We start from the raw sequence: 25,999 nt of genomic DNA on the forward strand, positions 1-25,999 counted from the left end.
AGACGGGCAGAGTGGGGGGCCCTGGCCTCCTCGCCCTGCTGCCGAACTCGCTCTGCTGCTTAACTCGCCTTGACGCTTTGTCAGCTGGGGCCTTGACGCTTCGTCAGCTGGGGCCTTGACGCTTCATCAGCTGGGGCTCCCTCTAGCTCGTGGAGCAGGCCACTTATCGTTCGCCGCTTATCGTTTCCTCTCGCTGGGTGGTTGCGCTTTGCGCAGCATCTGGGCTTTCTCAAAACCAAGCCTGTGATTTTAAGCGGGCGGAGACCCTCCCCCTTAGGGGGTGGGGAATGGGTGGGCCCAGGGCGTCCGGAGCGCTCATAAAACCCCACCTCTCGTTTTAGGACTGCGGCTATAATTGGCTAGATGAGGCTCCGGGAGAGATGTTGAGCTGGCTGCTTCCACCCATGGCTCTGCACACACACAGGGGCGGGTTGTGCCGGGGAGAACGGGAGGCTGGGCTCCGCGGTGGCGGAGGCGGTGGAGGAGGAGAAAGCGGCGGCGCTTCCCCAGCCTGCCTGCCTCCTTCGGTGACCGAGCCGCTCCTGCTGCTGGGTTGCTGCCTGCGGCCGGAAGACCCGGCCGAGCGCGGACTGCTGCTGACGCCGACGGGCGAGATGATGGCGGCGGGCGGCGGCGGGGGGCAGCGGCTCAAGGGGCTCTCCCTGCTGGAGGCGGCCCGCTGCCGCTACGAGAGCCTGCAGATCTCCGACGACGTCTTCGGGGAATCGGGCCAGGACAGCAGTGGAAACCCCTTTTACAGCACTACGGCCGAGTCCCGCTCTGCCTCTGAGGAGGATGAGGAGGAACGCGAAGCCCGGGAGGGAGGACGCAGCCACCGGGGCAAGGCTGGGGCGCGCCGCGGCCCCAAGGCGGCGGCGGAGCAACAGCAGCGAGCGCCGGGCGGCTCGGAGGCGGCTTGCCCTGCTGCCGGAGAGCAACAGCAGCAGCAGGAAGAGGAGGAGGAGGACGAGAAGCGCGGCTGGAGCCAGCGCCTGAGAAACACCCCGACTCCTTCGTTCAAGGATAGCAGCGGTAAATTGCCTCGGGTGTGCGTGAATGATGGGTGAGCCTAGGCGACTCAAAATGCGTGGGTCTCTCTCTCTCTCTCTCTCTCTCTCTCTCTCTCTCTCTCTGTGTGTGTGTGTGTGTGTGTGTTCGTGGCGAGGGGCGAGAGAAAAAGAGAAGCGACCTTTCCCCAGCCATTCTGGGGATTCTGTCAAGTGGTGGTGGAGTTGGGTGGCTGGAAGCGGGGACTTCCCCGGCGCAGCCCTTTGCCTTTCCTCTGGCACCGACGTCTTAGGAGGACTTCCAGAATCCCGTCCTGCTTAGAAAAGAGCCGCGAGGTTAGGGAAAGCCGGCCGGGACTGGCTCCCTAATAGACTGCTTCCTCCACTTTGTGTTGGCCGAGTCTCTTGGAAGGGGCGGCCCCGGTTGAAAGGGTAGCATCCTTTGGATTCCCAAAGACGGCCGCCGCGTCCAGTGTGCCGCCCCGCGTGGCTTGCTGAGATCCCGTGGTTGGATGGTCCGCTGTTGCGTGAGGCAGGACTGTGGGGCTCTCTGGCTAGGAAAGGGTCAGAGGTGTGTGTGTGTGTATGGGTTTTAGAAATGGAAAACAGTGGTGCTCTTGTATCATCAAATGGCTTTTATTCTAGCAAAACATTCCCTTGTGGGTGGTGGGAGAAGAACTCCCCCTTCTTTCAGGCACCTTAAGGGGGAAGAAGGGCAGCCCTGCCTGAACAGAGTCATCTTCTGGGTAAGCTTGAGCAAGGGGAGGAAAGAAGCAGATCTTGCCAGTGCCAGACTGCAGGCACCACTGCTGCCTAAATAGGGAGGAGAGGGGAAAAGCTGAAAGGCTCCTCACTATGGTGGAGAATATAGGAAGCTCTCTTATACTGAGTCGGATCGTTGGTCCATCTAGCTCAGTACTGTCGACACTCGCTGGGATTTCAGACAGAAGCCTTTTCCCAGCTCTTCCCGGAGATGCCAGGGTTTGAACCCGGGACCTTCTGAGTGCAAAGCAGATGCTCCACAACTGAGCAACAGACCTTTTCCGTTATTATTCTCTTGAATATAATGCAGAAGAAGAGTGGGAAACTGATTTTAAAGTACTGTATTTTAGTATTGCTGTAACACTTCCGGGGACCTTATGATGAGGGGTGTGGAAGAAATCTAATAAAGAATAATAAATACTGATAAACATAAGGGTGATAATGCAGGCTGCATCCCACCCCCATCAGTTTGGAGGGCAAATCCTCAGAGTCTCAGCAAATCTCATCTGAGTTTGTTCTATGACAATTTCCAGCCCCGGCCTGGCTGTGTGGTTGGGTTTGTAGAGTTTGAGGAAGCTGCGGTGCATTTCAACTCAAGGCACCTATACAATAAAACAATGATCATTTCAAATAACAGCGTTTTGGAAATGCTGCTCTTGGAACCCCCTCGCCATGCTGACTGATGGCAGCCCTGACCGGGTGTTTAACTGTTGAGCCCAGCCGACTTGAATGAGGCAGCAGCTGTAAATTAGCTGACTATTTGCAGGGGTCTGCAAGGACTGCTGGATCCCTAGAGCTAGTGCGACAGCTCAGCCCTGAATGTCTGCCTCCATTCTGGCCTCAGTAAAAGACTAGCTTGTAGGGCAGACTCCACTTCGCCATGTCTGTTAGTCATGAGGGGAATGAGCCTTTTTTGGGCTGAGAAATCAACTGTACACTAGCAGTAGGGAGTGAGATGGCTGTTTGGCCATTTGCCTTCTTTCATGAATGCACATACGGAGGCTCCTGGGCCGAGCTTAAGTTTTCTCTCATTTCACTCTTATTGAGTATAGATTTACATGCTGGTCAGGAATCTCGAAAGCTTAGTCACTGGGAGGGAGGGGGTGGCCAGTTTTGAAAAAATGACAAGCAAGTTGCCTTTGCTTATTGTTTATTTATTTATTTATTACCATTATCTATATTCCGCCTTTTAGGATGCAAATTATGTTAAAGTGCTTCCAAGTAACCTTTAAATGATATTTTTTAAATAAAAAAAAACACAATAGCAATAGGAAAGTATTTAAAAGTCATCAGGATACTTTCCATATGGCAGTTGCTGGTAGAAAGGCCCAATGGTGGCAGATGGAGATAGTCTAGCTGGAGGTGGCCTTTGCCTCATTCTTTTCTCTCCTGGAATCCCAGGATTCAGGAGGGGCAGGGATTAGGATGATCACAAGCATTTGTCATTGCCCTTCTCCTTTGATTTCAAGAGGGAGTTCACACTAGGTGACTGCAACATCGATGACTTGTCTGTACAAAATGGTAATGCATCATGCATCACAAAATTGACGTTTCTGTTGCTCAAACACAATATTTTTTGCCCCATAGAGACAGTTCATATCTTCTGCTAAGAGTTGCTGAGTGCTGAGTACTGTGTGATCTTTGTGCAAGTGTGAACTGGCCCTATGGAGATAAGAGAACAACAGAGTGCATGATATTGTGCTGTCTGGTATTCTGCAGGTTTTTTTCCCTAGCATAATACACATACCTTCTTGTTTTCATTTAGGCTGTGGAATCATAGAATCAATATCTAGGCCAGAGATAGGGAGCCTGTAGCTCTCCAGATGTTGGACTTAAACTCTTGTCATCTCTGCCCATGTTGGATGGGGGTGATGAAAGGTACAGTCCAACAACATTTGGAGGGCCACAGGTTCCTTACCATAGCTCTAGGCAGACATGTGGTGGGTTTTTGATTGTTGACTATGTCAGATGCGATTCCTAGTGACACTGGCTAGGAAATTCAAAGCTCGAGCAAAAGCCTTTGCTTAGCAGAGTATGCTAACACGTACCTCTTAAAAATGCAAAATACCAGATTTTATACATACATTATTATGAGAAATGCTGGCTTTAGCAGGCAATATTTTGTTCTATCATTTTGCCATTTTCTTAATGAAGAACCTCACGGCTATGCTGGATGCATTCGCCGGCTTAATTGTGAAAGCTGGGCAGCAGTTGTATGCCACAGTTCTGTAGCAAACGGTTGCAAATAGGAATGGGTTTTGCTCCATTTGGAATTGGTTTGGAATTGTTTATCAGAATTTGTGTGTGTATTTATGCTCCTCTGCTTTCTGAAAGTTCTTGTCTGGTGCATAATAATAATAATAATAATAATAATAATAAAATAGAGCTGAAATATTGCATCAGGGAGCAAAAATTCCATTCAAACAAATAGCTTGGTGAAATAAGAACATCTTTTCAGCTAGCTAAAATACCAAAAAGGGGGGGGTCAGTAAGGCTTCTAGATGAAGTGAGTTCCACAGTTTAGATGCTGCAATAAAAAAAATGGCTTGGGCCACATGTCAGACAGCCATGCCTCACACGATGACAGAAAGCTGCCTAATCTCCAGTCAGACCATTGGTCCACCTAGCATAGTACTATAGATACTGACTTGCAGAGGCTCTTCAGGATTTCAGGCCAGGATCTTTTCCTAGTGCCAGGGATTGAACCTGGGACCCTCTGCAGAAGCAGCTGCTCTACCACTTAGCTATTTACTAACAGGCAAAAAAAGAGAGGCACATGATACCAAATTCTTCCAAGCTACACAGCAAGTGGATTGGACTGTGAAAACCAACCCAAATTGTGTTTACATTTTGACAAATTTGAAGGGCAGTAAAACATCTCAGAGAGGAGGTCAGGTTTCCTGCTTCCCTGGTGCATTCACTATAGCTGCCCAATTTCCCTGCTTTTTGAAGTTTGATAGAAATATCTGTGGGCTATAGGTACATTCTTTAACAGCAAGATTTTTTGCCTATTAGTGTATTTCTCTGCTTTTTAATCCGGGAGGTAAGAATTGGGATCCTGTGCAAGCTTGCCGAGAATGGATTGATCATTTGCATGCTTATTGAATTCAGTGGGATTTACTCCCTGCAATCATGCTTACGATAGGTGAAACTGACCACAGAGGATGGGGAGGGGGGAGGAGGAGGAAGGGGAGGAAGGGTAGAGGGGAGGAGGGGGATGAGAGCAGGAAGCAGGAAGGAGGGGGAGGGGAGGAGAAGGACAGGTTTGATCATTTGCATGTTTATTGAGTTCAGTGGGATTTACTCCTGTGCAGTCATGCTTAGGATAGGTAAAACTGACGGGGGGAGGGAGGGATGGCTGGAATGGGCAGGGAAGGAGGAAGAAGGAAGAGGGGAGGGAGGAGGAAGGGAGAGGAGAGGGGGGAGGAAGGGAGAGGAGAGGGGAAGGAGGAGAAAGGCAGGTCTGATCATTTGCATGCTTATTGATTTCAATGGGACTTCAATGTAATCATAGTTAGGATAGGTAAAACTGACCATGGGGGATGAGCAGGGGGAGGGGAGAGGAGAGGGAAGGAGAAAGGGAGGAGAGAGGGGAGAGGAAGGAGGGGGAGGGGAAAGGAGGGGATTAGAGGGGATTAGAGGGGGAGGGGTAAAGGAAGGGATGGGGAGGGCAGGTTTGATCATTTGCATGCTTATTGAGTTTAATGGAATTTACTCCCATGCAATCATGCTTAAGATAGGTAAAACTGACAATGGGGAGGGGCAAGAGGGAGGGGATAGGAGGGAGAAGAAGGGAGGGTGGGTTTGATCAGTTGCATACTTTGTGAGTTCAATGGGATTTATTTCTGTGCAATCATGTTTGAAAATGGAAATGGACTGCTTTCAAGTCGATCCCAACTTATGGCTACCCTATGAATAGGGTTTTCATGGTGAACAGTATTCAGAGGTGGTTTTACCATGGCCTTCCTCTGAGGCTGAGAGGGAGTGACTGGCCCAAGGTCACCCAGTGAGGTTCATGGCTGTGTGGGGATTCGAAGCCTGGTCTACCTGGTCATAGTCCAACACTGACCTGGGGGAGGGGCATGGAGGGTAGGAGGAGGGGGAGGGGAGATTGGGTGGGTGGGCACTGGGCAGAGGGGAAGCCCCTTTCTTTTCCAAAAGGAAAACATGAACAGTATCATTGCTTTTCAGGGTTTTCCCCAACTTTTTATTCTACAACAGGCACTTGTAGCCTCCCACCCAAATTTAAACCAAGGCTGTCCCTGGCCACATCCACACCAGACCTTTATTTCACCTTAGACAGTCATGGCTTCTCCCAAAGAATCCTGGAAGTGTTGTTAGTGAAAGGTACTGAGAGTTGCTAGGAGATGCCCTGTTCCCCTCACAGGGCTTCAATCAGAGCGGCTGATGGTTAAACCATTCTGGGCACTGGACCTCTGTCAGGAGAATAGGAGTCTCCTCTCAGCACCTTTCACAGACTACACTTCCCAGGATTCTCTGAGGGAAGCCATGACTGTCTCATGTGAAATCAAAGTCTGGTGTGGGTGTGGCCCCCTGATTAGCCAAGCCCAGCAGCTGTGAGTCTGGCTTTTAGAACACTGACAGTTGGTTCTTACTGAGCATGCCCGACATCATTCGGTTCAATGCAAAATTTATTAAATTAATTAAAAATCAGCCAGGTATTTTTTTAACGTTTAAACTGCAGAAGATGAAGGTCAGAGTATGAGCAAGGTCAGTAATAGGATTACAGGTACTCTGTGAACATAGTTGATTTTTAATGAATTTCAACAGATTATGAGAACTCTGACAGAAAAAAGTCCAAAAGGGGCCTGGGTTTTTTCCCACTCTCTTTAGACTTTGAACTCTCGATTCTCTCTGATTGTTTTGTGTATCGCCATGAAAACTGAGAGGGTTGGTAAGCAAGCGTTTCTGAGTTCAGGACTATAGGTTTTGTAAGGTTTTGTTTTGACATGAGCTTATGGAAAGCATCAGAATTGCATGGGGGGTATTTTCAATTAACATTGTGGAATGTGAAAAATCCACCTTGGCTATAATATACAGCCACTCCCGTGGCTGTATAATACTCCTCTCTGTTAAGCTCATAGGCAACAGGGCATGGGCTGGGGCCATATTATCTCCCCGACCAAAACTCTGTCGGTTCTCTTAAGAAGGTGCGGAGGGAGCCAGAGGAGAAAATATTATAGTGATGGATGATAACTATTTCCATATTTGCTTAGGAAAAGCACATTAAGATGCCAACCAAGAGACAAAATTTCCTTAGAACAGTTAGTCATAGAGCCATTCTTTCCATAAAAATGGCATCAGTCATTCCCTTTCCAGAGAAGTGCTTAAAATAAACTGATTAGAGGAGAAAAAAAGTCAGGTGGATTTTAAAACTGGGCACTAATTGGGCTTGGTGAATCTGTTGTAACTGCCTTCCAGTGAATCAGAGAGACCACCTGTTTGAGAGATAATATAAGTTCTATAATATATCTAACATATAAACCTTTTCACATTCAGTGTAAAGAAGCATGGCCTTTCTTTTCTAGTCTATTTATTTAAAGTTTGTTATCTCTTAACATTATAAGTCGCCTGAGTTTTTTTTTTAAAAAAATCTAGCGGTGCATGATTTCTGTATTGCAGGGTAATTGTCTGGTACTTTTGAGTTACATTTGGTTCTTAATTGCAGAATAGATAATGAAACACAATGTTATTCATTTTTCTTAAGGGACACATGTATACAGCACTTGAGAGATGAAGGAATCTGAGCATATAATCAATATGCAGACCCTAAGGGTGTTTTGGTCTTTCCTTTGCATCTGTCAAATTCTTCAAGGGGCAGTTACAATTAAGAAATATTTATCAAGAGTATTATGATTTTTCTAGAAGGGAGTTAATCTGTCTCATGCGGTTTCTTGCTTTGTTGATCTGTGCTTTAAAAAATATTATTCAGTTCAGTGATAACCAAATAGTGTTTTGACTATAACAAATTTAAGGTGCATTTTTGCATTTTATAAACCAGGCTGGGGAACCCGTCGCCCTCCTAATGTTGTTGGACTACAGTTTCCATAATTCCTAACCCAGGGATAGCCAAAGTGGTACCCTCCAGATGTTGTTGGATTCCAGCTCCCATCAGCCCCAGCTAGCCAGTGGTCAGGGAAGATGCACATTGCAGTCCAGTAACATCTGGAGGGCACCACATTGGTGACCCCTGCCCTAACCATTGGCTGTGATGGCTGGGGCTTCTGGGAGCTGACGTCCAGCTACATCTGGGGGGCTAAAGGTACTCTAGCCCTGTGGCTGGGACCCAAACCACAATGTATGGCGACTTCGAGTGAGAGCTGCTATAGCACAAAGGCTGAGGCAGCAGTTCTAGACTCACTTGCACGCACGCACGCACGCATAGATGCACAATTAAGGTGGGCAGAATCTTTGCCCCTCAGAAGCCCTCCAAAGTTGGAAGATCCTCTGGAGCAGAACCTTGTGAGGAACAATGTGCTGCCACCAGAAGGAAATTTTGCCCCTCCCCATTAGCATGTAAAAGTAGTGCAGGCTGGACCATTAGCGCAAATGGGTCAGTGCCCCACCAACCTCAGCCTGGCTTCTTACTTAACCAGTCCAGGATGTGGTGCTGTGTGTCATCTTCCTCCTCCTTCATCTCCATGTTGCCCTTGTACATCTCAGAAGGGAGGAGAATGGGGACAAAAATAGAATTATCTCACATCCATACCACGCATTTAAAGCACATGGTTTCCCCCAAAAGCACGTGGTTGCCCCCAAAGAATCCTGAGATCTATAGTTTGCTAAGGGTGCTGGGAAATGTAGTTATGTGTGGGGTAAACTGCAGTTCCCAGGGGAAGCGGTTTGGATTCTGTCCCCTCTGATGTGTCAAAAGGCTTATCTATCATAGATTCTACTGGTGATGGGCCATCTCTGGCTCAGAACACACTGGACATTTTGAACTTTATTGTCACTACGAAATTTGAATAAATCTGCTCTTGCACTTGTCAATGGATTGTCCCAAGAGCAGTGCAGCACACTTGCTGGAATATTACAAATAAGGAAAATCTAAACACATCTAGGAAGACACCAGTGTGATTCATGAGCACTTTCAAGGAAGTCGAAAAGGCCAAGGAGGCTTCCTTTTTTAAAAAGTAGAAGACTTGCACCAAAGCAGGAAATAAATAGGATCACAAACTCTTGAAAAACAAATTGCCACCCTGAGCTCCTGCTGGGAGGAAGGGCGGGATATAAATAAATAAATAAACAAACAAATAAATGTAAGCTGATGACAAATTAATTTTAAAGGCATTAAAATGGCCAGTCTCTTTAAATACACCAGAAACAGGAAACCAGCCAGGAAAAGAGTGGGACTGCTAGATGACTGACTGCTAGAGGAACAGAATGGACGTGGAGTGTCTGGAGGCCTGAGCAGAAGCACTTCACACTGCAATATTTTGTTGTAGAGCTGTACTTGTCCGCTTTATCAAGGTTTTGGCAATATGGGAAAGATAAGCCTGTGGTCCCACTATATTGAGTGGTTGCTATATCAGTGTTGTTTCAGTGCAATGTTACTTATTTATTTGTTAAATTTCTCTCCCGCATTTCCTCCCAAAGTTGCTCACGGCATCAAACAATAAAACAGCAAATAAATAAATACATAAATATTTAAAAACAATCAAACATCCTTATCGTTAAATAAGTTCGAGCTTGCTAGCAGCAGCACTATATATCAGCTATCAAACGTTCAGTGAACAGGAATGTTTTAAAACTCTGCCTAAATTTTAATAATGAGGGAGACAGATGCACCTCAGCAGGGAGGGCATTCTAGTTAGTGGGGAACTGCAAACTGGAAGGCCCTGGTAGGGGTCAGCTCCAGCAGGGCAGCAGCACCACCTGCAGGACCTTCCCTGCTGAGCATGAGATGGTTGATCTGAGGGGAGATACGATCACACTCTTTAAGTACTTGAAAGGTTGTCACACAGAGGAGGACTGGGATCTCTTCTCGATTGTTCCAGAGTGCAGGGCACGGAATAATTAGCTCTAGTTACAGGAAGCCAGATTTCGACTGAACATCAAGAATAACGTCCTAACTGTTAGAGTGGTACAACAATGGAACCATTTACCTAGGGAGGTGGGGGGTTCTCCAGCACTGGAGGCATTCAAGACAGCCACCTGTCAAGACAGCTGGATTCCTGCATTGAGCAGGGAGTTGGACTTGATGGCCTTATAGGCCCCTTCCAACTCTACTGTTCTATTATTCTATGATCTTGGGGGAGGTGATCTTCTAGTACTTGGGTCCCAAGCCATTTAGGGCTTTGTACGCTGGTACTAAAACCTTGAATTGAGCCTGGTAGCTCATTGGCAGTGAGTGCAATGCTTTCAGGTCCAATGAGACTTGGTCCTGTCAGGCTGTATCACTCATCAACCTGGCAGTCATCTTCTGTACTAGCTGCAGCTTCCAGAGCACACTGCAGTACCTTGGACGGGAGGAATCCTATCCTTGTGGCTAACCTAAGTACAGGATCACACTGCTAAATAGTTAACAGATGAATCAGTGACATGACGATGTATCAACTAAACTTCTTGAATCTGGTGACACCCATAAATTTAGTTCAGCACTTTAAAGAGTTAAGTATTATGTGGTAGTTTTATGCATTTGAACCAGTGGGAAATGTCTGTGTCTAATCCTTCTGTGCTATGGTAGATCGGTTTGTTAGAGAGAAATCTTGTCTAGAATGATGTGTTCCCATCTTCCCTACAGCCTTGGGGAGGTACACTTGCACTCTGAAGCAGCCTAAGAATATAGGAAGCAGCCTTATAACTGGGCCAGACCATTGGTCCATCTGCCTCAGTATTGTTGACAGTGACTGGTATTGACCCTCCATGGTATCAAGCAGGAGTCTCTGCCAGCCCTACCTGGAAACACCCGGGATAGAACTGGAGTCCTTCAGAATGCAAAGCATGTGTTCCAGTACTGTGCCACATTCTTTCTCTCTGCACCATTGCCCTGCTCGGTATAGAACTGATCAGCCCCTCATTGCCTTGCAGGAGCCTTCTGCTACTCACCTGCACTGTTACAATCAGCTGTGCCCTCAAAACTTCCATCAAATCATAGGTTACCTCTGTGTCCACTTCTAGCACTCGTCATCCTAATTTCCTAAAGACCTTGGAAACCTCCAGTACGTGTTCAGTCTTCACTGGAAAGTGTTTGGATCCATATTTGTAGGAAACTAAGTCTGCAAGCTGCTATATTACCTTTAGGTATAATCTCCTGGGAAGTTATCTGTGCAAAACCCTCTTTGAAAAGGATGGGAACTGTACAAGGGAACAAAATCATCCCCTTTTACTAAAAGAATGACATTGGGCTCCCCTACCAAAAAAAAAAAATGTAAAAAATCTCTGCTGGAGAGATTGTAATCAGGCCCACATGCCTTGCTGTAGCTAGGGTTGCCATCTTCCACTTCCACAAATCCAGGCAGGCTAGTTTGCAGCCCATCTGCTCCCACGGGTGATACATGCTCTGGTCTCCTCTTGCTTAGACTACTGCAATGCGCTCTATGTGGGGCTACCCTTGAAAACGGTCCAGATATTACAACTGATACAGAATGCGGCAGCTCGGTTGCTCATGAATAGCCATCGCCGTGATCATATTACTCCAGTGTTAGTAGATCTACACTGGTTACCAGTTGTTTACCGGGCCCAATTCAAGGTGTTGGTGTTGACCTTTAAAGCCCTATACAGTTTCGGCCCAGTTTATCTGAAGGAGCGCCTCCAGCATCACCAATTATGCCGCCTGACGAGATCAGCCACACAAGACCTTCTCTCGGTTCCACCAGTTAAAACAGCGAGACTGGTGCGGACCAGAGAGAGGGCATTTTCGATTGTGGCCCCCACCCTCTGGAATTCCCTTCCTTTCGATCTTCGCCATGCCCCCTCCCTAATAGGTTTCCGCCGGGCCTTGAAAACCTGGCTATTCAGGCAGGCCTATGGGATCTCTGGGGCGGGTTAGTTATTAATGTTGTTGTTACTAGGAAGAGTGGTGCTTAGATGAATGATGGTCTTATTGATTGTATATTGTATTTTATTGTATTAATGTACGTCGCCTAGAGTGGCCGTTAATTCGGCCAGATAGGCGACTCACAAATAAATTATTATTATTATTATTATTATTATTATTATTATTATTATTATTATTATTATTATTATTATGTAGGTTAAGTATATTAATGGTTGCATTGTCCAGTTGTTTTGTTTTTGTGCCTAGTAATTACCACCCAAAACTGGGGGAGGATATGAGGAATCTTTTTTTAAACCTTACATTTTCAGCCTTAAATGCCTAGTTTCCAATACTATGGAATATTTATTTATTAAGAGGATTTATATCCTGCCCTTCCACTGTTAAAACAAGTCAAAATTCAGATAATAATTTTAGAAATACTATAAGATAAGTTCTAGATCTAAATCCAATGTGCTACTGGTCCAACTTTGTAAATAATATTTCCCTGCTGATTTTGTTCCTTACAGTTCTTTAACGTTGGTTGTAGTTTACTAATTCTGTATTGCAATCATTCATTCATTGGCGATCACTCGTGGCCGAGTAAGATTGTCTTCCAGGGTAAGGTCTTTAACAGTGGGTGATGTTGGTCTGTACAGAAATGTACAGACTGTATGAAATGGTCTGTATGAAATATCTCTCACTGACTTGTGAAACTTTACATTGAACATCTATGCTAAATGAGGCAGGCAGAATAGCCTTAACTGGGAACAATAACAATATATTCCAAGGCTATGGGAAATTCTGATCATATCCTCAGTATGAGGTAGTGAAAGAAAATAAACAATATCTATTTTAATTACTCCACATCTCTCTCTTTTTTAAAATATATACATAGAAAATCTAACAAACATAAAAAATAATTAAGGCTGCAATCCAATACACACTTACCTGGGAGTAAATCTCATTGAACCCAATGGAGCTTACTTGAGTAGACATGTATCGGATTGCACTGTAAATGATACAAGTTTACTAGTCTCAAAAAGCACATCTAAAGTACATTTAGAAGTACATCTAAAGAGACAATCTGATCATATATTCTACTACAGTAATCAACACATTTATTATGTTTCTCTAAAAAGATATATTTTGTCCCTCTACATTTAATATTTACTCCTCATCTTTTTAGTTCCGTTTAAAAAAACCTATAGGATAACACAGGGGCACACAATGCCCTTACATTGATCCCTTTGAGTTGAACATTGCCTGGGACTCAGGAGCTGCCATTTTCCCCCCTCCGTCAGGCCCACAGCACAACTCGGCTCATGCGCAAGAAACACCATCCCCTGGACTCACCATAGCAACCTGACCAAGCAAAGGGCAGCTGCAGTAACAACAAAAAACTACTCGCGGGCAGCACGTGCGCCTGGCAAAGCTCTAAAACAAAAAGGAAGGAAGTGACGTAGGCTTATGGGCTTTATGGATGGAGACTGGCATCACTGTAAAGCCCTGATCATCTCTATGGTGAAAACTCTAAATACTTTGCATTGGAAGTCTGGGCAAAATGGGCAGAAAACTGCCTCCACGTTTTGCTTTCTATCTCTGGATCCACAAGGGCTAGAGACTAGCTTTTTTTTTTAAAAAAAATGGAAGCTGAGAATCCGGGCCACCTAATGGACTAAGCAGGTACCAGGTGGCATGAATACAATCTGGGTAAAACCCAGGTAACCAGGCAATATGGCAACCCTAGCTGTAGCACAATCTAGACATTTATGCCAGGAAATGAGGAGATAACTTGATTAATGCAAGGAATGGGACCTGTTGTTTGGGAGCTAGCCAGGGCCATATTTGCAGGTTCTGCAGTGCATTGCTGAACAAACAGAGTGGAGAGCATTAAAAGTTTTAGTTTAAAGACTCCCCCCCCCCTAATAATGTATTAAAGAGCAGAAAAACATAACAAATGTGTGGAAAGGATTATTTCCTGGTGTGCCATAGAATCACTTTATTCTGTTTCAATACAGTATTCATATGGGCCTTGTCTTTTTCTCAGTTAAAATATTCTGAGTGGTAGTAGAAGTGCGCTGAGCAAGCATATGGGACGTGCATGCAGTGTCCTTGATTATGCATGGAACTTCGGCTTTCATTCATCAAATATTTCCCTGGGGAAATGTTAAGAAGGTGAAATTGGTTGTCTCGAAAAGATGGGTTGGATCAAAGCTTCAGTGCAGTGCTCCTCAACTACATTATTTGGGGCCAGCCAGTTTGTTACCTTGATCTGTCTTCTTTTCCACATATGTGGCACACATATGTATATAGCTTAAAGGAACAGAATAGGGGCTAGGATTTGAGTTGTTGTAACCTCTATGTGCAGCATTGAAAACTACAGCGGCAGTTAAGTAGGGATGCAATGATTAATCATTTGGAGTAATTGATTTTAAATCATTGATCAATTTAAAAAGATCAGTTTATTGGAAAGCAGATTTTAAATATATTATCGAAAAAGTGAGAGGCTGATTAGAAAAGACATTTACCATTCATTCCCTCTCATATAGGAGAGAATGCCTGTTCAAAGATAGTGTGTGCTATTATGTGAGTGCGTCTACTTCAAATATCAACAGGGTTTTTTTTCTTCACAGTGAGTGTGTTTATGCATGTGTAGCGTTTTTTAAAAAAAAGATTTAATTGATTAAATAATGTGTAGTTGCTTTCAGCACTCGCAAACAGGATGGTCCAGCGGATAATAGATCTTAATCCTGTCAATTTAATGGGCTACTAAAAGTAATAACCAAATCAACATGACTTGATAGATTCTTCTTTGAATTGCCCCATGCCCTCCTCAAAACTCACTTTTTTTGCTTCTGATATTTCTCAACAAAAATCTATTAATAATTCTAATGTTCTTCCCTCACCCAATAAGAAACATTATGCCAACGCCCCGCCCTCGGCCCTAACATCGGCCCCCCAGTGGCTCCGCTCTAGACATCTAGATCCAGAAGAATTGGGAAATTATTCTACCAAGGTGCCCCCTCCTGAGCCTAAGCACTCAATGGGGGGTGAGTTGACGAGGGGGACTGGCTCTGTATTCATAGATGAGAAGGGAGAACTAGATCAGATCATCTCCTCAGACTGACAAATTCCGATTTGTATAACCTCCCCTGCTGCTCTTCTATCCGAACATCATGCTGCCCCTTTGAGGATTGCTCAAGGGAAGGAAGCTAGTTCAAATTATTCACTTAAAATCCTTTCTTGGAATATTGCCGTCTGGGCCTCAAAAAAATCCTCTCCGGGTTTTTTGGACTTTCTTGGCAATTATGACGTGGTCTGTCTCCAAGAAACATGGTCTAACAATAACATTCAATTGCATGGCTTCTCTTCATTCGATCTACTAGCTGTGCCCCCAAAAGAAAGAGGCAGACCTAAAGCAGGTTTATCGATCTTGATCTCTACTTCGCTTTGGTCAAATTTCACAGCTCTGGGCACATACACCAATATTGCCCTGGCGGGTTTACTGCAACTTTCATCTATATCCTTCCTGCTGGTCAATATCTATGTTCCTCCTGTGGTCTCCAAGAGGACTACAGAATTGACTTGGGACAAGCTTGAAAGATTTATATTGGACTTGATGTCTTCCCATTCCAGGGCACATCTCATTATTCTTGGCGACTTCAACGCAAGAATTGGCGCCAATACTAAAGCTCTTCTCTCTTCTCCCCTGTGGGGTGAGATTGACCCAGTAAATTACATCCCTTGCTATGAAACGACCTCTAAAGATCCAAAGATAAACTTTGCTGGGATATGTCTACTGCAATTGGTCTCCCGTTTAAATCTGGTGATTCTGAACGGCCATCCAAAGTTAGATAATAGCGATGAATTTACGTATGCGTCCACCCAAGGCAGCAGTGTGATTGATTATACCTTACTCTCATACCCTCTTTTTTTACAGACTTTAAACTTTGCTATAGTTGATAAACATGAAAGTGATCACTTTCCTTTGAATTTCACATTGACCCTCGAGGCCTATACCCATTTGACTTCTTACGTGCAATATGCAGATGGAGATCCCAGTTCTAGCTATAAGAGGCCCCATTGGACCATTCAGTCTTCTAATAAGGTTGCCCGATTCCTCGCCTCTTCCCGAGGTATGCTTCTTAGATCTAAAATCACAAATGTTCGTTCGGAGATCATCACTGATGCCTCTGACATTCTAGATGCCTACTCTTGCCTATCCACTGCTTTATACGAACTCTTAAGACCTAAGTCGCACCTTTGCAGTTCTTTTTCTAGTTCCCGCCCCTCTTATTGGTTTGATAGGGACTGCCTTGAGACTAAGAAACAACTGAGAACGATCTATAATCTCTATCGGAATAATAATGCCCAGGTATTACCATCTGAATACTTTGCTATTAAAAAGAAATATAAGCAATTAATTTCTACTAAAAAGAAAATAGCATTCCAAAATCAATGGAAGGCCTTGATAGGGGCCTCCCTAAATAAGAACTCAAAACTCTTCTGGGCTTTAGTAACAGATGCCTTAGGCTCGTCAAATCCCTCCCAATGCAATATTCCACCTATAACTTGGGAACGTCATTTTGTTGAGCTGTTCTCGGACGATGAGAGCCGATCGCCTGATCCTCTACCTTGTGTGGATCTCTCTCCTCCTATCTGGCCTTTAGTAATGCCAACGGAAATAGCGGCATTGATAAGTAACTTAAAATCTGGCAAGGCGCCGGGTATAGATGCCTTACCAGCTGAACTGGTAAGTGCATACCGCAGATCAGAAAAGGTACCGCCAGGGCCAAGAAGATGCCAGCATGGTTAACGAGCAAAGTCAAGGAAGCTCTTAGAGGCAAAAAGTCTTCCTTCAGAAAATGGAAGTCTTGTCCAAATGAAGAAAATAAAAAAGAACACAAACTCTGGCAAAAGAAATGCAAGAAGACAATAAGGGATGCTAAAAAAGAATTTGAGGAGCACATTGCTAAGAACATAAAAACCAACAACAAAAAATTCTATAAATACATTCAAAGCAGGAGACCATCTAGGGAGACAATTGGACCCTTGGATGATAAGGGAGTCAAAGGTGTCCTAAAGAACGATAAGGAGATTGCAGAGAAGCTAAATGAATTCTTTGCATCTGTCTTCACAGTGGAAGATATAGGGCAGATCCCTGAACCTGAACTAACATTTGCAGGAAGGGATTCTGAGGAACTAAGACAAATAGTGGTAACGAGAGAGGAAGTTCTAAGCTTAATGGACAATATAAAAACTGACAAATCACCGGGCCCAGATGGCATCCACCCGAGAGTTCTCAAAGAACTCAAAGGTGAAATTGCTGATCTGCTAACTAAAATATGTAACTTGTCCCTCGGGTCCTCCTCCGTGCCTGAGGACTGGAAAGTGGCAAATGTAACACCAATCTTCAAAAAGGGATCCAGAGGGGATCCCGGAAATTACAGGCCAGTTAGCTTAACTTCTGTCCCTGGAAAACTGGTAGAAAGTATTATTAAAGCTAGATTAACTAAGCACATAGAAGAACAAGCCTTGCTGAAGCAGAGCCAGCATGGCTTCTGCAAGGGAAAGTCCTGTCTCAGTAACCTATTAGAATTCTTTGAGAGTGTCAACAAGCATATAGATAGAGGTGATCCAGTGGACATAGTGTACTTAGACTTTCAAAAAGCGTTTGACAAGGTACCTCACCAAAGGCTTCTGAGGAAGCTTAGCAGTCATGGAATAAGAGGAGAGGTCCTCTTGTGGATAAGGAATTGGTTAAGAAGCAGAAAACAGAGAGTAGGAATAAACGGACAGTTCTCCCAATGGAGGGCTGTAGAAAGTGGAGTCCCTCAAGGATCGGTATTGGGACCTGTACTTTTCAACTTGTTCATTAATGACCTAGAATTAGGAGTGAGCAGTGAAGTGGCCAAGTTTGCTGACAACACTAAATTGTTCAGGGTTGTTAAAACAAAAAGGGATTGCGAAGAGCTCCAAACTGAGTGAATGGGCGGAAAAATGGCAAATGCAATTCAATATAAACAAGTGTAAAATTATGCATATTGGAGCAAAAAATCTGAATTTCACATATACGCTCATGGGGACTGAACTGGCGGTGACCGACCAGGAGAGAGACCTCGGGGTTGTGGTGGACAGCACGATGAAAATGTCGACCCAGTGTGCAGCAGCTGTGAAAAAGGCAAATTCCATGCTAGCAATAATTAGGAAAGGTATTGAAAATAAAACAGCCGATACCATAATGCCATTGTATAAATCTATGGTGCGGCCGCATTTGGAATACTGTGTACAGTTCTGGTCGCCTCATCTCAGAAAGGATATTATAGAGTTGGAAAAGGTTCAGAAGAGGGCAACCAGAATGATCAAGGGGATGGAGCGACTCCCTTACGAGGAAAGGTTGCAGCATTTGGGGCTTTTTAGTTTAGAGAAAAGGCGGGTCAGAGGAGACATGATAGAAGTGTATAAAATTATGCATGGCATTGAGAAAGTGGATAGAGAAAAGTTCTTCTCCCTCTCTCATAATACTAGAACTCATGGACATTCAAAGAAGCTGAATGTTGGAAGATTCAGGACAGACAAAAGGAAGTACTTCTTTACTCAGCGCATAGTTAAACTATGGAATTTGCTCCCACAAGATGCAGTAATGGCCACCAGCTTGGATGGCTTTAAAAGAAGATTAGACAAATTCATGGAGGACAGGGCTATCAATGGCTACTAGCCATGATGGCTGTGCTGTGCCACCCTAGTCAGAGGCAGCATGCTTCTGAAAACCAGTTGCCGGAAGCCTCAGGAGGGGAGAGTGTTCTTGCACTCGGGTCCTGCTTGCGGGCTTCCCCCAGGCACCTGGTAGGCCACTGTGAGAACAGGATGCTGGACTAGATGGGCCACTGGCCTGATCCAGCAGGCTCTTCTTATGTTCTTATGTTCTTAACTGCTAAAGTCCCATATTGACTGGTGGGCCCCTCTACTGGCCAGTCTGTTTTCCCATATTAACCATACCGGGCAATTTCCTACATCTTGGCTGGAGGCAGTTATCATTCCAGTCTTTAAGAAGGGCGATAGGGGTGACCCCACTAATTACAGGCCTATCAGTCTTCTGTCAGTCATGGGCAAACTCTATGCTAGCTTCCTCAATGCCAAGCTGCTCTCTTGGATCGAGGAAGAAAACATTCTGGGCCGAGAGCAAGCAGGTTTTAGAAAGGGAAAATCCCCCTTGGACCATTGTCTAATATTATTTCACCTAGCAGAGAAATATACCTCTTCCCACAGCAATGGGCTTGCAGTTGCCTTTATGGACCTTAAAGCGGCCTTTGACTCTGTCTCAAGAACTAAGTTATGTCGCTCCACAATTGACAAGAGACTACTTTTTCTTATAAAACACCTATATCAACGCACTACCCTTCGCATTCGTTGTGGAGTGAATGGCAGCCTGACCAGTTCCATCCTAGCCTCCAAGGGGGTCCGTCAGGGCTGTGTTCTAGCCCCTACCTTATTTAACCTCTTTCTTACTGACCTGAAACATTGCTGTTCTTCTCCAAATTTCCACTCGCCTAAACTGGCTGGATCTGATTGTCCCCTCCTTCTATATGCGGACGACGCTGTTTTAATGTCCCTATTGAATGTGGACTTAAAACTTGTTTTAAGCACCTTTTTGAACTATTGTTCTGAGAACTCGTTAACTATCAATATTAACAAGTCTAAGATTCTAGTTTTTTCTCGTCGTCGGTCTGTCCATCCATGGAAGATTAAGGGTCAGACAATCGAACAAGTCAAGCAGTTTAGATATCTGGGGGTGTTATTCCAGTCAACCCTTTCTTGGTCCTCTCATATTTGCTCTGCGATCCAATCTGCTCTCAATTCAGTTAAGGCAATAATCCTTTTTTTCTTTACTAAGGGCGGGCTATACGTATCTGCCACGATTCAAGTGTTTAAACTCAAAACTCTTTCCCAACTTTTCTATGGGGTCCCATTATGGGCCCTGAGCTTTAACGCCAAGGTTGAATCTGTTCTTTCTTCTTTCCTCAGAACAATCTTTGGCATCCCTCGCTGTGCATCCGCTGCAGGCCTCCGTTTGGAGGCTGGGCTTTGCTCAGTTGAATGCACTGCTTGGCTACTGGCCTTTAGATTCTGGCTTAAAGTGGCCTATGCCAATCCTGACATGGGCTATTTACATCTACTATGGAAAGATGCTCATATATTAGCTCATGGTCAAAGAGTTTCCAGGACAAACTAAAGCTGCTTGGCCTTTCAATAGCCTTAGTGTCCTCACTAGATGCCAGTTTAGCAAATCACATTATTGAGCAACGTATTAATGATATTGATGCTCAATATTCCAGATCTAGGGCTTGCAATACTTGCTCCCCTATGTTTTTTTATCTCCAATTCTCATTTCCTGCCCGTGCATCCTATTTGATAAATCTATCTATTCCGAAATATCGTATACTCTTTTCAAGAGCGAGATTCAACTGTTTCCCCCCCGTGATTTTAGACGGCCATTTTAAAGGCATTCCCTATGCAAACCGCATCTGCCCATGCTCAAACTCTGAAGTCGAATCATTGGTTCACACTTTTCTTTTTTGCAACCTTTATCATGCTGAATGGCTTAGATTTATTTCTCCCATAATTAATCGCTTTCCTGGAAGATCAAATAACTGGTATGTCCAGCTCCTCTTATCCGGTGCTGATAAGCTATGGACAGAAATGGTTGTCAAATTCTTAAACTTAATCCAGTTAAGACGAAAGAATTCTTCCTTTTAAACTGTGTTTTTATAGGATTATACTGTTATATTAATATATTATGTTTTTATTTTTTATGTATTTTGTTGTATTTTTTGTGCGACGGGTCTGTGACCGTATAATAAAATTCATTCATTCATAATAACCAAATCAATAAAATAAGAAAATGCAGGTAATTCCATAAGTACTTTGTGATATTCACACTCGTCCGTCCTAGGTGTGAGGTTCAACTATTGTATGAATGTTTTTTAGGCCAATATTGTATGAGTGTTCATTAGAGTAAACGAGGTTTTTCTGAAAGTCTTGTAGTCACCTTTGGAAAGTAATAAATTCACCTCCAGGCAATTGTGCAAGAAGAGGCTTGAGACTTCTACTCTGCACTCTCTCATCATGGTCAAACATGTCAGCATTGTTTTTTCTATAGCTTTTGTGGGGGAGAGTGTTCTTGCACTCGGGTCCTGCTTGCGGGCTTCCCCCAGGCACCTGGTTGGCCACTGTGAGAACAGGATGCTGGACTAGATGGGCCACTGGCCTGATCCAGCAGGCTCTTCTTATGTTCTTATGTTCTTATGACTTATTTACCAAAGCCGTCTGAAATAAGATAAATTCATGTGGCTCTTAATCAACTCTGTGTGTTGTGTGCGTGTGTGCGTGCACACATGAACACGCACCACATAGGGATGGGGGAGAAATTCAATTAAGTTCTCAAAGAAGCCAAATTTATCAAATTCACACTTTCTGAAACAATATGAGAACCGAAACACTGCCATCTTTGAAATTCATACTTATCACAACTTTGCAGTGCAGTTCTCCAACTAGACAGTGTTTACAAAAATGCATATATTAGGGGAAAATGTGTATAAGAAAGAATATATTAGCGAAAATAATATACAAAACTGTGTTATATTGGGAGATATTGCTTGGAAAAAATGTGTGCAGTGGTCGATACTGCATACCAAAAAATGTGTTTATTGGGAGAAATTCACTCTATAATACTGAAGAATTTTCATGAGGATGATTTTTTTTGGGGGGGGGAATCACAAATTGCTGGAGAAACCTGGAGAACTGAATTTAAGATTGGGAAAATGAGAAATGGAGAGAACCGAAACTGACAGATTCTTCCATCCCCAGTACCACATATTAATAATTAACTCAGTACTCTGAATACCTGTCCTTATGTAGCCAAAACAGTGCTATCCAATCACAAGAAGGAGATATCAGCAGGCTGGGGGGAATCCCAAAGGGTGAAAAGGGGAAACTTTTTAAATGAAAAACAAAAAGGCAAGGGGGAAGCACTCTCCCCCCACATCAGTCCAATGTGGGCTGAGCATGCTTAGTGTGCTTGGAATGCTGAGTGACTTTCAGTGGTGGAGAAGAATATAAAAAACCAGAAGAGAAGGAGAATGAAATGGAATATCCTCAACAGGAGCACTCCACCTTGCAACACTTGTGATGAAATAAAGTAGCATGGTCAATGAAACCATACACCCTGTACTCTAGTGTGTGTTTAGGAATTGCACAAAATAACAGTGGGGTAGAGAATTTTAAAAAATGGTTAAAAAGTTTATTTTATCGGAGGAATAGGTTCCATGCCAGATAGAGATACACACAGAAAGGAGAAGAAACTCCCTCCAATGTGTGAAAATCTGAAAAAAAAAGAAAGTATCCACAATCCATGAAGGTTAGCTGGTATGGCACAGTGGGGAGGCGAGCCTGGCTGGGAGTCCAGAGTCTGTGAGTTCAAATCCCTGCTCGTGTCTCGTGGGTGTAAAGGGCCAGCTAAAGATCACCCCCACAGTGAGTGGCTCAGGGGTTACGTGCCCTGCCACCTGTGCAGCCATGGGCAAGCTGCATAGTCCCAAGGAGCCCAGTTGCCCCCCAGTTGGCAGTTGCAGACAAGGAAGGGGCTGGCTTGTGCAGCTCTGACAAGCTGAGCAGGCCCTAGCCATCTGGGGAGGACTAGCCTCAGAGGGAGGCAATGGGAAACCCCCTCTGAATACCGCATACCATGAAAACCCTATTCATAGGGTAGCCATAAGTCGTGATCAACTTGAAGGCAGTCCATTTCCATTTAGCAGAGCCACAGCAGAAACTAGATTTGCAGTGTTGAAGGCCATTTTGATAGACACAGATACATGGGAATAGTGATGGGGGATTTTGTAGTTCGTTGGACTGGGGGTCCTTCAGTAAAATCGAAGAACACAGGCTTGCAGCAAAAAGGTAGGCCTTTATTGGATGACAAGCGTATGCTTGGTCAGTCTCCCCCTGAGTGAGTGGAGAACTGCAACATGACACTGGTTGCCTGGGGTTTTTATACATTTCGGGACAAAGACATCTACCAATCAGGAGGTTACACATCAGTATGACATAGGCATTGCTCAGGTATTGCTCAGCCATTGCATAGGTACTGTACTTTCTGCATCATGTTCTGGTGAATTTGGTAATGTTCAGTACTTCACATAAAAGTACATTTTCACTGTGAGCTAAGCATTCCAGCTAATGCAATCCTTTCTGCGTCTTGGAGAGCACAAGAATGTTCAGAGATGTTCAGTGTCTATTCAGTGTTATCATAATTGTTTAGAGTTCTAGCTGTTCCATACAAACCAAAACAGTCAAGGAAGACAGCTCCAAGAAGAAAAGGGTTCTGGGTGGCTGCTAAACTTATTAAACTAAACTATTAAAAAGTTATAAACCTTTATAGCTTTATAAAAGAATATGTTTTGCTTATTGTTTGTATATAAAGAATTTCCCCAACATTAGCAAAATCCTATGTCAATGTAAGCCATTCAGTTAAACATATGGAAGTACTGTTGTGTACCGTAAGTTGCTTTTCTATTAAAATTACATTCAGAGTGACATACAATATATTAAAAATACTGTCAGTTCATACCAGAAAGGTAAAACAGCAGCATAATCAACATTTCAGTATAAATAAGTTAGTATAAATAAGTTAGTCAATGCCAGAGAAGACTCTTTGCTCTTCAGCAGATGGAGACAGTTTTAGATTAATGGAGATAAGTTGCCAGATACACTTTCCTGAACTGAGGAGTTCCAGAATAGGGACCATCAGGGAGAAAGCTCTTTTCATTGCCCTAGCAGACCGAAAAAAATGCAGAGGTACGGGATTGTGGAGAGTGTGGATTTGACCAAGTCTGAACTCAAGAGGTCCCAGGCTATGGTTTGAAGGCACCTGAGGCCAGCACCCTGCTCAGGTCTGATCAGTGCCTGAATGGGAGACCGCCTGGGAACCATATGTAAGCTGCCTTGAGGTCCTATTATGAAAAGAAAGGCGGGGTATAAATATAATAAATAAACATTAAATTTGCATGCCTGTATGTCTGAAGCAGAATTTGGGGCCCAAATTAGTTTAGTTTTAGTCTAACATTTGTAACCCTGGTTTTCTGCCCAAAGTGGTCGGTGCAGCTTATAAATCAAAACAAAACACATCAAAGCAATTTTTTGTAAAAAAAACCCAAACGAAAAACAAATTAATAAACAGCATTAGGACATTAAATCCAATCATAAGGCATTAAAACAACAAAAACAAAGAAGCAGGAAAAGCAAACAGCCGTAAGAAGCCGTTATAAACAGGTTGAAATGCAGACTGTCCTTAAAAAGCAGACTGGATAAAAGAAGGGGTTTCACTAACACTCTGAACAGAGACCATGAGAAATCCCTGTGGATCGTGAGGGAAAGAGTTCCACAACCTTGGAGCCACACTGAAAAAAGAACCTTGACTCCCATGGCTGCCTGTCTCACCTCCCAAATGGAAATTACTTCTGAGGCTGACTGTTACGACTGAGCAAGCTGGTATGGGAGTAGGCACTAAGGTTAATCTATTCCAAAGCAGGTAAAAAGGTGTAATGGCTTCAGAGGGCTTCTCTGTCTCTCACTGGAGTTTTAAGGGCTGTAAAATGACTTCCAAATGTGAATTGTCCATAGATATTTTACAGATGCATATGCACTCCAGCAAACAGAAGCTCTTTAGGGTTGATAGGTGATTAACAAATTCAATAAATAAATAAATAAAAATATTGAAAGGCATAATTGACATTGATAATAAGACTTATCATTCGTGTGACTCGCTGTGCTATAGTTTCAGAATGTGAACATCCAATTTAGCAAAAGCCTCCTATCATCTTTTATTATTTTCAATTTATATACCGCCCTTAGCAGAATAGCTCTCAGGGCGGTGAACAAACAAGATAAAATACAATATATCATAATAAAAAATCACAAAAACATGTACAAACAAACAACAGAAAGCACAACAAAAACGAAATAGAACACAAATTAAGAAGGATACATGTTAAAAGTAGAAAGATTAAGAAAATTAAAAGATTAATTTTAATTGTGAAATTAGAACATGCATTTCACATTTCCCCTCCCATGACTATCTAGCTACTTTCAAAATAAAATGTGCAGTTATTTAACAGTTTGATTTCTCTCTGCAAAATCTGCATTATTCACTTAGCACAAATTCAGTGACAAAAGGCTGAGTCTGGAGACTTAAGCAGGCATGGAAACCAGTTTTTCTGCTTTGAGAACTACAGTCAATGTTACTTTGGACAGTAAACAAAAGTCAACAAACGCTGCAGTTTAATCTCTCTAAACGGATCTGTTGCTTTATGTGGAACAGTAATGGAAAGAGCCTTGATTTTCACAAGATGACTGTTCCTTAATTAATGCTGGGGTCCTTGAAAAGATGTGGAGAAGGAAGTCACATACCCATAAGACAAGCACAGATCACAGAGCTCATTTTTCTGCAGATCTCTCCTTATCATTCTGCCCTTTGGGGGATCCTTTGGTCCCTCCAGACTGGTGTTTTTTTGTGGGTGTATTCTGCAACATGTCATTGATGCAATAGTCGTGTATTAAGATTGGATTTATAATGGACCATCCACACATCATTCTGCTTTGGTCATTACTCTGTGATGCTTCCACAGTATTACTGTCTGGAGGGGCACTCTTGCAGTACAGTGTAACGAAAGCACTCTTCCCCCCCCCGAACATTGGTGGTATAAAGGTTATAGGATTTCAGCAGGAAGTTACAGGACATACACTGATTGGAAATGAAACAGTACGACCACCCTCAAGCCTTTGCAGGTGCAAACAGTATTGACAGCAGGATCATGTATAACCACCCCATGCCATTGTGAGCATTAATAGTCATAAATGCATAATAAATGCACAATAAACAGGATGTCTGGAGGGGCGCCTATCACAAAAGACTGGAATACCATAAGCCGTGAACTGAAATCACGTTCCTTGCAGTTCTGTGTTATGCATATTTACTCAAAAGGCACTTGAGTTGAATGGGATTTAAGGCCCTTCCAGACTGGTGTTTTATTGTGGGTTTATTCTGCAATATGTTCTTGACCCAATAATAGTGCATTAGTGGTAGATTTATTCTGCTGTCATTTGTTCTGCAATGCTTCCCTGGTGCTACCACATTCTTGCTGTCTCAAAGGGCTGCAGCACAACAAAAGCAGGA

The 25,999-nt window shown here is 43.7% G+C and overlaps 1 protein-coding gene across 2 annotated transcripts in view; it reads left to right on the top strand.

The window, feature by feature from the left end:
• The first annotated feature begins 323 nt into the window (after nt 1–323).
• The window catches only part of PGBD5 (piggyBac transposable element derived 5), a 123,247-nt gene continuing 97,571 nt past the window's right edge, over nt 324–25,999 (top strand). For both annotated transcript variants that reach the window (XR_009762328.1, XM_061624474.1), the window contains exon 1: nt 324–1,032. Coding sequence is in view for 1 of the 2 variants with exons in the window: in XM_061624474.1 (XP_061480458.1) it covers nt 381–1,032 (652 nt within the window). In the remaining variant the exon portion in view is untranslated. The remainder of the gene's footprint in view (nt 1,033–25,999) is intronic.

Source organism: Rhineura floridana, chromosome 4 (assembly GCF_030035675.1).
Source record: "Rhineura floridana isolate rRhiFlo1 chromosome 4, rRhiFlo1.hap2, whole genome shotgun sequence".
NCBI lineage: Eukaryota > Metazoa > Chordata > Lepidosauria > Squamata > Rhineuridae > Rhineura > Rhineura floridana.